The 15,518-nt window shown below is 38.9% G+C and overlaps 2 protein-coding genes and 5 non-coding genes across 8 annotated transcripts; all 7 read left to right on the top strand.

The window, feature by feature from the left end:
• Nucleotides 1–398: 398 nt before the first annotated feature.
• LOC122054611 (histone H2AX) lies at nt 399–1,161 on the top strand. Its single transcript, XM_042616084.1, has 2 exons — nt 399–679; nt 767–1,161. Exons 1-2 carry the CDS (start codon nt 482–484, stop codon nt 986–988), a joined length of 420 nt encoding a protein of 139 aa, XP_042472018.1. The 5' UTR covers nt 399–481; the 3' UTR covers nt 989–1,161.
• A 262-nt stretch (nt 1,162–1,423) lies between these two features.
• LOC122054590 lies at nt 1,424–8,408 on the top strand. Of its 2 annotated transcripts, none has more exons than XM_042616083.1 (7): nt 1,424–1,708; nt 2,550–2,768; nt 3,287–3,373; nt 3,549–3,695; nt 7,534–7,560; nt 7,805–7,900; nt 8,084–8,408. In XM_042616083.1, exons 1-7 carry the CDS (start codon nt 1,466–1,468, stop codon nt 8,282–8,284), a joined length of 1,020 nt encoding a protein of 339 aa, XP_042472017.1. In that variant the 5' UTR covers nt 1,424–1,465; the 3' UTR covers nt 8,285–8,408. The 2 variants fall into 2 exon arrangements, 1 of the variants encoding a protein (XP_042472017.1); XR_006132836.1 differs by having other exon boundaries at nt 1,466–1,708; nt 3,544–3,695.
• A 3,651-nt stretch (nt 8,409–12,059) lies between these two features.
• Nucleotides 12,060–12,132, top strand: TRNAA-UGC. Its single transcript has one exon. It is a non-coding gene; the product is annotated as a tRNA-Ala (tRNA).
• A 982-nt stretch (nt 12,133–13,114) lies between these two features.
• Nucleotides 13,115–13,187, top strand: TRNAA-CGC. The gene has a single exon. It is a non-coding gene; the product is annotated as a tRNA-Ala (tRNA).
• An 889-nt stretch (nt 13,188–14,076) lies between these two features.
• TRNAA-CGC lies at nt 14,077–14,149 on the top strand. The gene has a single exon. It is a non-coding gene; the product is annotated as a tRNA-Ala (tRNA).
• A 450-nt stretch (nt 14,150–14,599) lies between these two features.
• TRNAA-CGC lies at nt 14,600–14,672 on the top strand. The gene has a single exon. It is a non-coding gene; the product is annotated as a tRNA-Ala (tRNA).
• A 193-nt stretch (nt 14,673–14,865) lies between these two features.
• TRNAA-CGC lies at nt 14,866–14,938 on the top strand. The gene has a single exon. It is a non-coding gene; the product is annotated as a tRNA-Ala (tRNA).
• The last annotated feature ends 580 nt before the right edge of the window (nt 14,939–15,518 follow it).

Here is a 15,518-nt window from a genome sequence, read left to right as displayed (position 1 = left end):
AAAAAAATAAAATTAAATTTTTTTTGAGATGTGCAATATAAGATATGTAGGGTAATATTGCGTTTCACATGTTTTTTATTATTGTTAATTTTTAGTTTACTGGTTAGGCTAAGATTTTAGTCTTTAGGATTGAATTATATTATCGAGAAAAAAAAGTACATGGGCTTTAAGATCCGCATATCTTCTACGATCCTCAATCTACGGTGATCCTCATCCTGCGGTAACTGCCTTAGAGGCGAACTCTACGAGCCACGTTTCAACGGTCTGATGAGCCTGAAAAATAATCCAGACGCTCCACTTTGGCAATCTGGTGTCGAACCCTTCAACCAATCAGATCAAAGACCTCCTCGAAAGCCTTCCCTTACGCGCTTTATATATTGATCCCTGACGACCAGGGCCATCACCGTGGAGGCTCGAACCTGCTCGAACATTTCGATCGCGCTTCTTCGCCGCTAGGGTTTTCTCGATTCGATAACCGAAGATGAGTTCGGAGGCAGCGGCGAAGGGTGGCCGAGGCAAGGCTAAGTCTTCTAAATCTGTTTCTCGGTCGCAGAAGGCCGGCCTCCAGTTCCCTGTCGGCCGTATTGCCCGCTTCCTTAAGAACGGAAAGTACGCCGACCGTGTCGGCGCAGGTGCCCCCGTCTACCTCGCCGCTGTTCTTGAATATCTTGCTGCCGAGGTTGGTGATGTTGTCGTCTTCTCTATTGGAAACTATTGCGGTTTCTTACCTTGTTAGTTGATTTGATTTTTTACGGATTTTGTTTAGGTTTTGGAGTTAGCTGGAAACGCTGCGAGAGATAACAAGAAGAACAGGATCGTCCCGAGGCATATACAACTCGCTGTCAGGAATGATGAAGAGTTAAGCAAACTTTTGGGAACTGTCACGATCGCTAGTGGCGGTGTTCTGCCAAACATCCATCAGACTTTACTGCCCAGTAAGGGAGGGAAGGGAAAAGGCGATATCGGTTCTGCATCACAGGAATTTTAGTTTGAAACATTTTGTAGTCGGAGAAGTCGTGGTTAATGGCGATATGTTGTATTCCGCAAATTTGTAATGCGCTTTTGGCACTTTTTTGGCGACGATTATTACATATTAAATGACGATAATAATTGAAAAAGATATTTTTTTTGAGCAAATAGATTTTTCATACTTTGATATTACTCCGATGGACCATCCAAGTGAACTGGTGAATCTGTAGTCTGATTGCAGATATTAGTTTTGGAATGTAATGACCTGATGTTTTCTAGCCTTGGGTCAATTTTGCTTGCCTTTTTTATGTTCTTTCGTCTCTGATGTTTCATTGTACGTCCATTTTCTCTAAATTTGTCATTTTGTGGTCCCTGAGAGTTCCTTTCAATTGATGCAAGTATTTTTATTATGTGTGGTCAAGAACGAAGTTATCATCCATGAATGGTCTGATAAATAACTATCTTCATTTTCTAAACTATTTCAACCCACTTGAATATGAGTTTGAAGCTATTTTCTCATGGCTTGATTCCTCCGGTCAAATTAAGATTGCAAACTGTGAGGGCTGAAGAGTCTTCTGGTCCAGCAACAGATTTTGTTGTGTCTAGGAGTTTGCGCCTGCATATATTAGAGCGAGTTGATGAGGAGCTTAGGAAGGGTAATGAGAAGAGAGCTCTTACTCTTGTCAAAGACGCCCAAGGGAAGCCTGGGGGTCTTTGTGGTTTTGGAGCAGCTAGACAGGTTGGTATTCTGACGTGCTTGATGTATTCTCATCCAAACGTTTGCTTTCATCATCTTTTCCTTTTCTTTCTGTTAGTTTTGTATTCTCTTTTCTCTCTTCCTATTGTTCTTTTGGAGTTCACTGATTTTTTACCTGATGGTGCTTGTTTTTCTTTTCAATACTTTTACTGAATGATTGTCTCTTATATCTCTTTCAATTGCTTCAAGAAATTCACCCATATTGTGCTATATTTTAATTGATATTAATTTATTCTGCTTCCTATAGTTTATACTTTTTATTCACACTTAGATTAACTAATTTCCAATTGCCTTTGTGTATTTTTTTTTCATTGATGCATTGCATGTTACTCTGTTTCATGGAGTGATAGTTTAACTTGTAGGGTTATTCAGTTTGTCATGGATCAAGACTCGTCAAACTAGCTGACCCTTGGATCATCCATTGTTTGGACCAGGAGATATTGTGCTGTATGTTTTTGACATTATTAAGAATTAAAAGGATGATTTTATGGATATTGAATTCAAAAGGATGAAAATGTAATAGTAAGTTAGCAAAGAATTGCAAGTTTAAAATATATTGGTAGGAGGTTTAGACAATTCTGTGGTTCGAGGCTTTTATAGACTCCCTAATATATGCTTCGTGACTTGGTTGCAGACAATTTACTACATTTTTCTGCTTTCTGTCTTACTGAGCAAGAGGGGTTGAAGTGCCTAATTGCTATATTTTATTTATAAGAGTTATTATGGTTGAATATTCTGAACATATTATCATGGTATACATGATTTGTTCTGCTGAAATCCTTCTACTAGGATGTTAGTACTTATCATGTTGATTTTGTTGTAGGTACCCCAAAGACTATATAGTCTGGATGAACTGAAGCTTAATGGAATTGACACTTCTTCTTTCTTATCTCCGGTTGATGTAACATTGGGGTCAATAGAGAGAAGCCTTCAGTTTGCTGCCATTGTAGGAGGTCTTTCAGCATGGTTTACTTTTGGGATTTCTCCAGCACAGATATTATACGTTTCCTTGGGATTACTGTTCCTTTGGTCATTGGATTCGGTGAGTTAACTGGTAAATCCCACTTCAATTGAGAATTTGCATGTCTTCCTAGTGTGGGTTTTTTGGTTGTGAAAGTTGATGGTTTTGAAGGCATAGTTGCTTAGGAATTTGAACGAGCAACTCAAAATTGCAAAATCAGTTATAAAGTTGCATGTATACATAGATTACTTTGTACAGTCTTTTTTTTTTTTTTCAAAATATAATTCTGATCAGTATTTAGGATCTGTCTAAAACCATCTTTCCTTTTTTGAAATTTTGGAAAGACGTGTCCTGTACATTGTTTTTGAATGATAGTTCAAATTGGAGTATTGATGCTCCACAGGAGAAAAGTAATTCAGTTTAGCACCCTATAAGTTTGTCTATTTTGAGCATAAGATTTTGAGGGCTTATTTGTGTAAATTTGGAAGTTTCAAAGATCCTCAACTAGCTACTCTATCTCTTTGGACTAAAGTAAGTTTATTTTGCAAAATATATTAACTTGACAACTCATAATAGTATCTCATGTTCCATGCATATAGATCTATTTTTATGGCGGGGTTAAGAATCTGATGCTTGATACCATTGGGCACATTTCTAGTCAGAAATATCACAACAGAGTAATTCAGGTAAAGGTTTTTTGTTTATTCACCCATTCATATTTTTCATAGCACCCTTCGATCTCTAGTGGAGACACCAATGAATGTTCTTTCAAATACATCACAGTTACTCTTTTAATGACGATGCTAGTCCATTTTGTCTTTTCTGATTTGGTTGTATGTCATATTCTGATATGTAGTGCAGCATGAAGCTGGGCATTTCTTAATAGCCTATTTGCTTGGAGTGCTTCCTAAGGGATACACATTAACAAGTTGGGAAGCTTTGATCAAGGAAAATTCACTCAATGTGCAAGCTGGAACTGCTTTTGTGGATTTTGAATTTCTTGAAGAAGTAAGTCATCTTCCTGGTTCTTTCTTGTTGATTGGGTTTATTTCCTGCTTAATTTTGCAAGGATTCTTCTCATATCGAGCCTTCTGTATATTCATTTATGCTTAATCTTTTGATTTATTTTCTAAATTACATTGTGGAGATTGGAAATACACTTGTTATCTTGCAGTTTATTGCTAATTTAGTACCAAAATTGTGCTTCAAACAAATACTGTGCATCATTACTTATGCTTAGCTTATAATAGGGGATGGCAAGTTTGGATATCCCTAGGATTCCCTAATACTCGAACCTTACTTGATTAAATGAATAGTATGGTACATTGGTACTATAACTACTTAAAAGTTATTGTATGAACCCACTCATCTACATAAATGAATTCCTGCAAAACTGCCATGATAAGTACTGTTCAGGACTTTAATGGTGAAAGACAAGGTTCTTGAGAGAAGAGGAAGTTAGAGCATCTATAGTCGTGGGAGCTCTTCATGAGTTCATTTGATGCCACATCAACGCCATGTCAAAAGTAAAAAACCTCACAGATTTCTTCGCTATAAAAAAAAAAAACTCAACAATTCCTTCATGAGTCCCATATCTTTTCATTATATATATTTCTCATATCTTTTTTATATTTTATATTATATATAATTGAATTTTTATAAAATTTAAATCAATAGATGGATAACATGAATATCATAATAATTAAACAAAAATTATATAAATATTACAGTATATCAAATAAAAAGATATAAGTTATAATAATATATATAAAAAACTAACACATCTACATCAGGTTATATCTTTGTTTAATTTTTTAAAATTATTTTCTCATATATATATATATGAAGTTGTCCTGGCGTTATCTCATTGGTATTCTTCATAAAAATTTTATAATTCTTATGAAAGATCTTAGCTTCTTGCAAAACTATTTTTTTTCATTTGATATTCTTTAATATCTTATTATTTTTTGTCGATGTTTTGTTCCATTGTGTCACTCTCTTTGATTTTGGATTTTCCCTTTTCGTTGCCTTTTGCCTTATCGGACGAATGTGGACTTCAGAGTCATCCACATTAACATTTGTATATGGATTTGATGTTGAAGTGTTTCTTCTGATTCGGATGTCCTTGTCTTCTTGCTAGAATAATGAGCAATTGATTGTGGAGCATATTTCTCATACTATCCAAGAACCCTCCACACATGCATATACTTGAAGTCTTTGCTATTATTGTTGGCTTTCCACATATTCAATGCGTTCTCCAACACATTCTTGTCACTTTAATTGTTTTGATGATGAGTATAAAAACTATTGTAGGTTACAAAAAATTCATTTACCATCGAGTCAAACTTGTAATAATGTGATTTTAGTCGTTGATAGTTTCTCGTCATAGTTCCAGTGGGTGGATGATTGTTGTAGTAATCAACTATACATGTCCAAAAAGTGTGATCCTTTTAGTTATTACTCCATGACTCCGTAAGGACCACGCCTTTGTTGGGAGATTAAAATTTTCGTTTCGAATCATCTTTCTTCAGTTCAATTTCACGCTCTTCTTGTGATAAGTGTGGTGACTACTGAGTTTGTAGTGACTATTGAGTTGCTGGAACAGATAATGACGTTACAGATTCTTTGTCGTTGATAAATAGGTCGTTAGTAGCGCTTCTTAATTCATTTAAAGGCATAACTGATAGTTGAGGAGGAGAAAATACATAAGGGAAGAAATCCCAAATTGGCTAACCAATCTTGAGGTGGATACATACCCAATGGAGCTTAGGGGGTGTTATTCGGATTTGTCGGAAGATTTTGAGAACTTTGAGAAATTTGGAGGATGTATTTTCTTCCATATTTGAAAAATTCAAAAGATTTGTGAAGAGAAGTATTGAAGTTTTTATCTATCTCGAATACAAATAGAGAATGAAAGGAAAAAAAGTAGAGAATGATAAGACAAATGAAATAAATAAGAGACTGAAGATGTATTTATAGTTTTTTTTTTAAATTTAAAAATTATAAACAAAAATTAAAAACAAAGCATTTTAATATTAAAAAAAAAGAAAAATGAAGGAGCGGCTTCGTTAAATTGAAGGAGCTCCCTCACTGAGGGAGGGAGCTTGTGGATGCCCTTAGAGATGGGCTGTGGTCCTTCATGTCGCCATATCCATCTTTTCACCCACCTGCTTCTGTAATCCTTGTGTTTGCTTCCATTGGCTTACATCACCACTGGTGCTGTGGGCACTAACACGTCGAGCTTGCATATGACCTTCTTGTGTATGATCTCTATGTCAACCACCAGCTGCTGAGCCTGTGTGCTGACAAACTCCCACAGGTGACAGTTGAGAATGGTCCCATTTTGACAGCCGTGGTTCTTGAGAATGGCAACAGTGATTTGCTGTTATTGAATATGGCCAGGGAAATGAGTAGGGATTTAGTGTTCAAATAATAATTATATATATTCTCTCAAATCCCTAAACCCTAAACTCTCAATACTCCCAAGTATCTGCAGCTATATGATTTTGCAGAATTTGAATCTACCTTGATACACACAAATAGGTGCCTAAATGTAGAATTTGAAGAACGGTGCAAAAAAGAATGGATATCAAAGATTGGTCCCTCAATCTCTTTTGGAAAGGCCAACAACCTCAGGTCCTTGTTTATAAGCAGGTCTCTGATCCAACAAGTCAGCTTCTATTTGTTTAAACAAATTTTCAATGATGAATTTCTTTCAGGCTGCATTGAAAGCTGTGGTTGCCCCATGAAAGAAGTGCGTTGAGTAACATTCAAGTGAGGGTTTACAGGGCCCTACTCAGAATGGTAGATCATCAAATAGAGCTTTTTCACATTTTTTTTTAAAAATCCATGAATAACATGAATCCATTCCTCTCGATCAAATTAATTGAAAAAGAATTAGACCATATCTTTTTCCAAGACAAACTTAAAGGAAATGAAAGGTGAAATATAAATCATGATCCACTAGTCCTCTTTGGGTCTAGCTTAAAAATAAGAAAGAGGAAACTTATGGAAGTATCATAGATTAAGATTTGATCCTATTCATGAGTGTTCCACAAATACCCCCATTTAAATAATAGAAAGTTCAAAAGTAGTGGGTTTGAATTTTCCAAAGATGATAAAACATAAACTCACAACCATTTATGTGTTGGAGATACTTCTTCTTATCTTGTGCTGAAGCAATATATAAAGCGTAGACATGGAGAAATGATTAACGGAATAGATTTGCAATTAAAAGCACCTATCACAATGCATAACTACTTAATTGGTGGATGAATTTAAATTAAATACTAGCTCTCCGCATTTCCTATGTAGGATGTTTGCCATGGTCTGTTTGAATCGTATCAATTGCCTTCCCTACATGCTATCAGCAACCTTGAGCATAGGTGGGGCATTGACATGGCATTATCTGTAAAATTATATTTGGCTCAGAAAATTTAAAATGACTAGGACAGCAAGTATTGGAATTTCAAATTAGTCATGATGTTAATTTTATCACCTGAAAATATATTTGTAAAAAATTTGAATTTTAATATTTATTGTTTTCATTATGCCATTTAGATTCAGTCATTCACTAGAATACTATTAGCATACACCTAAATATCTAAGTATTAATTCACATTCATTCTGAGCTAAAGTCATGATTATGCATATTCTATAGTTTTCTGGCACTTCAGAAGGTGATTTATAAATCACAACTTCTTAGCGTTGCCACTTTCTCACTGCACCTACCTCGCCTCTATAAAAGCACCAAATAATTAAGCTATCCAGCCTACTATAATGGTTTATTGTTTGAATATCTTGCCATAAGTTTATGCAGCCTAACTGTGTTCATGGTTTCATGCAGATAAATGCGGGAAAGCTATCAGCAAAGGTGAGGCACTAGTTTTTGTTCTGCCTCAAACACAATAACCTTTTCACTTTCCAGAATTGATCTCATTTCAGCAAACTGATTTTGTTTTCCTTTTCTCGTGTATTCACAACATTGAGACATTTCATAATTTATCCTTGTCGAGATAGAAGTTTCTTATTCATTCAGATTGCTCTTTAGCGTCCAAGTCATCTCTTAGTTTCCTGGCACATTTTGTTACTCTTTCGCTAACCTCTATTTAAAGCAGATGCTTAACAGATTCTCATGCATAGCACTGGCAGGAGTAGCTGCAGAGTACCTCCTATTTGGGTATGCTGAAGGTGGTCTTGCCGACATTGACAAGGTTGGCCTCCATCCCAAGCTTTTGACCTTAATTTGCCTTGGGTTTTCTTAATCTTGACTCAACCCTAATGATATTGGTTAGAGGAAAAGGTCCAGACAGTAGTCCTACTCTAGTCTTTTCAATTAAGTTCCTGAAACAATCCCAATTCTTACTTGGATTTTTCTCATAACATTGGAAGTATAGTTGGATAAGTTGCTCAAGAGCTTGGGTTTCACCCAGAGGAAAGCAGATTCCCAAGTTAGATGGTCTGTGCTGAATACTGTTCTTTTACTCCGTCGCCATGAAAAAGTTAGATCACAGCTTGCTGAGGCCATGGCTTTGGGGAAATCAGTTGGCTCTTGCATTGACATAATTGAAAAGTTCATTAATTGTGATGATATTTGACATACAATACCATATTTTCCCGGGATATTAGTGAGCTGATATTGCTAAAAGTTCAGTAACATGGATATAAATAAGTCCAATGTCGTCCATTTTAAATATTTGAGATTTCAGGATGGTTGTTTCAGTTTGTTCTCCTGACTGATGGTTATTTGTTGCCTCTTGGAACTTGGTATGCTTACCTTCTCGGATGTTTTTTTTACCAGGTATCTAGATACAATAACCCGATTAATTTTAGGATAGACAGTCCATCTTATATTTTGCCAACAAAGTAAATCAAGGAAATATAGAGGTTCATGATGTGATATTTCAGTTTCATTAGTAGTTCAATACATGTAAGTTTAAAGAACTATGGTTGCTTGGAAAATGAACCCTACTTACCACCACCACCACATCAAGCCTGACATTAATGATGTAATTTTTTTAGTTATCATTATCTATTTGACCGATTAATTTTGGGAATGATTGATTTGATTTTATGATTTTTTTTTTTTTTTATCAATTATCAAGATGAATTTAAAAGTGCTCATAGTGAGTTGTCAGTAGACAAACATCCCATGTTTGTCTATTGTTATTCCATTGGAGAAAATAGTACCGTAATTGAAAATCAAACTGGTACTTAGGAGATTGCATGGGCATCCTATCAAACTATGGGTACTTAGACGATTGCTGGAGGCATTAATGGATGTAACCTAGAACTTCATAAGGGTGATGGATCTACGTTTATTATCATCGCACACTTTGGTGAAAGGAACCATTGAACATCTAAGAACTCCATGGGGCTTGACCCTACAATTGAACTGTCGTCCTAGGATCATTATGTTGTGGTTCTTTCGGATTTTGCAATGTCACACATCAAATGAGTTAAGACTAAGCTCTAACTAAAGGTGGATCGTGCGAGCCAAGGCCCAAGCCTTAAAATGGATTGGATTACACAGGTTGGCTCGAGTCAGTTCTTATGATATCGACTATCATAACTGTGGATGCTGTAAACAAGTTCACATTCGTCTAAATTTTTGTCGATATCAGGAATTTGTACGGACTAGAGTTTTAGAAAAACATTTGTTTCTTATAAAATGAACGATCTCATTTCTGATTCAACTGGATGAAAATCTGAGCTTAACCTAATCTCTATAAGTATTTGTTTCCCCCATGAACAAACATGAAAAAGACACTGAAGTAAATCGGTATCAACCATTTGGTTTTACAATGAATTAGTTTAAAACATGGTCAAACTAAACTTTGGTCAAATAGTATATAATAACCCAAAACTAGGGTTGTAATCGAGTCAAGTTGAGCTCCTGCCAGCTCTAGCTCGAGAAAACTACATAAGCTCGACTTGATCTCGAGCTTGACTTAGAAAAATAAATTAAAAACCTGTTAAAGTATAGATTCAAATTGTAGACCTCAAATATACCAAATGATATGCTCTAGTCTCAAACTTCGATCCTTAACTTATTCTTCATTTTGAAAGTAATAATAATTTTAATTATTAAAATATTAAATTAATCTAGCTTGACAAGGCTTGACGAGCCATCGAGTCAGTGTTAAATGTTCTCGAGCTCGGCTCAAATGTTAAACGAGCCGGTTAGAGCTCGGCTCGAGCTCGATCAAATTCAAGCTCGAGTTGAGCTTTGACCGAGCCGCTCGCGAGCAGCTCACGAGCGGCTTGACTCATTTGTACCCCTACCCAAAACACAATAGATAAGTGAGTTTATTTATCTTAAATTAGGCCATGGGGTTATAGTGCAATGGAAAGACGTCAAGTTGTCAATGTACCCACAGTTGGATTCCCAGTTACAGTGTATTTAAAGAGATTTATTTTTTAAATGGGGTGCGTAACCATATGACACTAGGGGTTTGGGTCGCTCTCCGTGAGTAGTTTTTTGATTTATACTGACGGTCGATGGAAAATTTACGTGACACTGGAAGATCAATTTCGGTGTAGTCAGGGGGCGTAGCCACCTTAAACAGAGGGGGTGCGACCACCCCCTCTCACATATATATACTCCAAGTATTAAATTTTAAAATTAAAATATATAATAATAAATGAATGAATTAAATTATATGACACGAAGTAAGGAAGTTAAATTAAAATTGAATTGAGTTTGAACTAAATCCAATGGATGAATATGGAAATAAGGATTATGTTGGTTTAAATCCGGATTGATTTGAAGTTGAGTTATGACCAAATCAAATTTAATGTTTAAATGAGTTCGATCGATTTAAAAGGAATTAGGATATTTTTGACAAAATCTTTCATTTTTTTTCTCCCTCTCTTCCCTACGCACATTGCAACCCCTTCGTCCATTCCTCGATTTTATTTTTTTTCTTTCTCTTCTTCCTAATTTGCTTCTTCTCCTCTTCTTCAATATAAATAAACCTACAATTTTTCCACTTCTCTTCTAAAGCACAAGAACTCTTTTTTCTTCTCCTTTCTCTTCTCCGATAAGCAAGTAATGCAACACCAATTGCTGCTCTCTTCCAACAATAAGATTGAGTAGCCCTCAGCACCCATATCTTCTTCCTCTTCTTGTATTTTTTAAGATTTTATTGACACCACAAGAATAGTCATGTTTTGTTTTACCTTACTCTCTTTGTGTCATTGTCGAGCTCACTAAAACTAGTTGAAATGCTAACAATGAAGGTAAAATTCTCTCTCTATTTTTTTTTTTTACTTCTTTCTCTCTATCTTATATTTTTTATTTTTCTCAAAAATAAGTTATTTTCTTCTTCTTTTATGAATTTTTTAAAATTATTCCTTCTGATAAAAATCTTAACTACGTCACTGGGTGTAGTTTTTTTTTTTTTAAATCCTAAGTTGTATTTTATGTCAGATGACAATTTTTTTTTTTTTTTTTTTTTTTGCTCTCAGTAATATCACGAATTTCAACTTTTGACTTCATTAACTACGTTAAGCTGGTCGTTGGTGTATCCAAATCTTCACCCCTTTAATTGGACATATACATATACGTACACGTATATATGCTTCCCGCATACGTGCCCGACTTAGAATGGTGCAGATACCCTTTCTCTCGAATCAGTACGCTTGAGAGGTTAGAAAAGCACAAAAACACAAAACTATAAATTGCAGAAAAAACAAACAAAAAACTCGGATAATTCAAATATCTGAAACAGATAAATTCTATTTCTTCGCCAGAATAGAAGAGCAGAGAAGAATAAAGTGGATAAAGTAAATTCATTTACGAGGTGAGTTTTAGAGGCTTACATAAACTTTTAATATTATAATATTTATACTTGTTAACGATGAGGGTGTAGCTCATATGGTAGAGGGCTTGTTTTGCATGTAAGAGGTACGGGGTTCGTTTCCCGCACCTTCATTAAATTTAAGTATTTGTCCCTATTCTTAAATTTTTTATTTAAAAAAAAACAACAGCTAAAGAAGACGACTTATTTATTTACAACCATGATCATTTTCTCCGCTTCTGTCGCCCGCCTTCCTCTTCCTCATCGTTCTTTGCATCATCCCGCTTCCACAGTTCCACTCCATCCGCGTACCTTGTGCCCAGCCCCATTATCCGTCGAGAGGCTGGTCTCCTCCTCCAAGTAGATCACCTTGCACGAGCCTTCGCCGACCCTCCTGGCTGCGCCGCGCCGCCCCCTCTGGTCTCGCCTTTTGCTATCGTGTCATCGACATCGGCATGCCCGCCACCAAGGGGTAGCTCATCAAGATGAAGCGCCCTTTTGCGCACTCTTCCGCCTACTTGACCACGGGGTTGCCCTAAAATTTGGATCTTGCATAGCAATTCAAAACCACGGGGGTGTAGCTCATATGGTAGAGCGCTCGCTTTGCATGCGAGAGGCACGGGGTTCGATTCCCCGCACCTCCATTAAATTTTAGTATTTGACCCTTTTCTTAATTTTTTTATTTAAAAAAAAACAACGGCTAAAGAGCTAAAGAAAGAAGGTGACCTGTTTATTTACAGCCATGGCCATTTCCTTCGCTTCTACCACGCGCCTTCCTCTTCCTCACTATTCTTCGCGCCGTCTCGCTTCCACAGTTCCACTCCATCTGTGTACCCTTGCCCAACCCCATTCTCCATCGAGAGGCTGGTCTCTTCCTCTCTTTCCTCCTCCAAGTAGATCACCCCGCACGAGCCTTCGCCAACCCTCTTGGTTGCGCTGCGCCGCCTCCTCTGGTCTCGCCTTTTGCTATACTGTCATCGGCATCGGCATGCCCGCCACCAAGGGGTAGCTCAACAAGGTGAAGCACCCTTTTGCGCACTCTTCCGCCTAGTTGACCACAAGGTTGCCCTAAAGTTTGGATCTTGCATAGCAATTCAAAACCATGGGGGTGTAGCTCATATGGTAGAGCACTCGCTTCGCATGTGAGAGGCACGGGGTTCAATTCCCTACACCTCCATTAAATTTTAGTATTTGGCCCTTCCCTTAATTTTTTTATTTTGAAAAAAACAACAGCTAAAGAAGGCGACCTATTTATTTAAAGCCATGACCATTTCCTCAGCTTCTGCTGCCCGCCTTCCTCTTCCTCACCATTCTTCGTGCCGTCCTGCTTCCATAGTTCCACTCCATCCGCGTACCCTATGCCCAACCCCATTCTCCGTCGAGAGGTTGGTCTCTTCCTCTCTTTCCTCCTCCAAGTAGATCACCCCACACGAGCCTTCGCTGACCCTCTTGACTGCGTCGCGCCGCCCCTTCTGGTCTCGCCTTCTGCTTTCACGTCATCGGCATCGGCACGTCCGCCACCAAGGGGTAGCTCATCAAGGTGAAGCACCCTTTTGCGCACTCTTCCGCCTACTTGACCACGGGTTTGCCCTAAAGTTTGAATCTTACACAGTGTTTCAAAACCATGGGGGTGTAGCTCATATGGTAGAGCGCTCGCTTCGCATGCGAGAGGCACGGGGTTCAATTCCCCGCACCTCCATTAAATTTTAGTATTTGGCCCTTTTCTTAATTTTTTATTCAAAAAAAAAAAAATAACTAAAGAAGGTGACCTGTTTATTTACAGTTATAGCCATTTCCTCCGCTTCTGCCGCCCACCTTCCTCTTCCTCACCGTTCTTTGCATTGTCTCGCTTCCACAGTTCCACTCCATCTGCGTACCCTATGCCCAGCCCCATTCTCCGTCGAGAGGCTCGTCTCTTCCTCTCTTTCCTCCTCCAAGTAGATCACCTGCACGAGCCTTCGCCGACCTTCCTGACGGCGCTGTACCGCCCCCTCTAGTCTCACCATCTGCTATCGCGTCGTCGACATCGGCACGTCCGCCACCAAGGGGTAGCTCATCAAGGTGATGCACCCTTTTGCGCACTCTTCCGCCTACTTGACCCTTTTGCTAGAGGCATGGGATTTGATTCCCCGCACCTCCATTAAATTTTAGTATTTGGCCCTTTTCTTAATTTTTTTATTTAAAAAAAATAATAGCTAAAGAAGGTGACCTGTTTATTTATAGTCATGGCCATTTCCTTCGCTTCTGCCGCCCACCTTCCTCTTCCTCACCGTTCTTTGCACCGTCTCGCTTCCACAGTTCCACTCCATCCGCGTACCCTGTGCCCGGCCTCATTCTCCGTCGATAGGCTCATCTCTTCCTCTCTTTCCTCCTCCAAGTAGATCACCCCCGCACGAGCCTTTGCCAACCTTCCTGACGGCGCCACACCGCCCCTCCAGTCTCACCATCTGCTATCACGTTGTCGACATCGGCACGTCCGCCACCAAGGGGTAGCTCATCAAGGTGATACACCCTTTTGCGCACTCTTCCACCTACTTGACCACGGGCTTGCCCTAAAGTTTGGATCTTGCGCAACAATTCAAAACCACGGGGGTGTAGCTCATATGGTAGAGCGCTCGCTTCGCATGCGAGAGGTACGGGGTTCGATTCCCCGCACCTCCATTAAATTTTAGTATTTGGCCTTTTTCTTAATTATTTTTATTAAAACAAAAACAACAGCTAAAGAAGGCGACCTGTTTATTTACAGCCATGGCCATTTCCTCCGCTTCTGCCGCCCACCTCCCTCTTCCTCATCGTTCTTCGCGCCATCCCGCTTCCACAGTTCCACTCCATTTGCGTACCTTGTGCCCAACCCCATTATCCGTCGAGAGGCTGGTCTCTTCCTCTCTTTCCTCCTCCAAGTAGATCACCCCGCACGAGCCTTCGTCGACCCTCCTGACTGCGTCGCGCCACCCCCTCTGGTCTCGCCTTTTGCTATCGTGTCGTCGGCATCAGCATGTCCGCCACCAAGGGGTAGCTCATCAAGGTGAAGCACCCTTTTGCGCACTTTTCCGCCTACTTGACCACGGGTTTGCCCTAAAGTATGGATCTTGCACTATGATTCAAAACTATGGGGGTGTAGCTCATATGGTAGAGCGTTCGCTTCGCATGCGAGAGGCACGGGGTTCGATTCCCCGCACCTCCATTAAATTTTAGTATTTGGCCCTTTTCTTAATTTTTGTTATTAAAAAAACAACAGCTAAAGAAGACGACCTGTTTATTTACAGCCATGGCCATTTCATCTGCTTCTGTCGCCCGCCTTCCTCTTCCTCACCGTTCTTCGTGCCGTCCTGCTTCCACAGTTCCACTCCATCCGCGTACCCTGTGGCCAACCCCATGGGGGTGTAGCTCATATGGTAGAGCGCTCGCTTCGCATGCGAGAGGCACGGGGTTCGATTCCCCGCACCTCCATTAAATTTTAGTATGTGGCCATTTTCTTAATTTTTGTTATTAAAAAAAAAAACAACAGCTAAAGAAGGTGACCTGTTTATTTACAGCCATGGCCATTTCCTCTGCTTCTGTCGCCCGCCTTCCTCTTCCTCACCATTCTTCGTGCCGTCACGCTTCCACAGTTCCACTCCATCTGCGTACCCTGTGGCCAACCCCATTCTCCGTCGAGAGGTTGGTCTCTTTCTCTCTTTCCTCCTCCAAGTAGATCACCCTGGTATATTCTTGGACGACTCTCACAAGTCCGAAGTCCGGACGCTTGGATGACCTCTTGGTGCCTCGATTTAGGGGGTGCATTTGGACACCCGGATATGTGAGTGTCGCCCAGAAATATGATACGGAAAACATACTTTAGCTCATGGTGACCTTTAAGTATGAATAAACTAGAGGAACCTTAAAATAATTATGTTTCTCTCTCTTGACTTCTCTTATTATTTAGCCTCTTTGATGGAGCAAATGCCTATTTATTAGATAGAAGGAGGATAATTTTGTAACCTTTCATTTACACATTCTATCAATGTGTACATTCAATTGTCTTTTAATA

This window comes from Zingiber officinale, chromosome 1B, assembly GCF_018446385.1.
Source record: "Zingiber officinale cultivar Zhangliang chromosome 1B, Zo_v1.1, whole genome shotgun sequence".
NCBI lineage: Eukaryota > Viridiplantae > Streptophyta > Magnoliopsida > Zingiberales > Zingiberaceae > Zingiber > Zingiber officinale.
The sequence above is the reverse complement of the archived record's forward strand: the minus strand, read 5'-3'. Positions and strand labels throughout refer to the sequence as shown.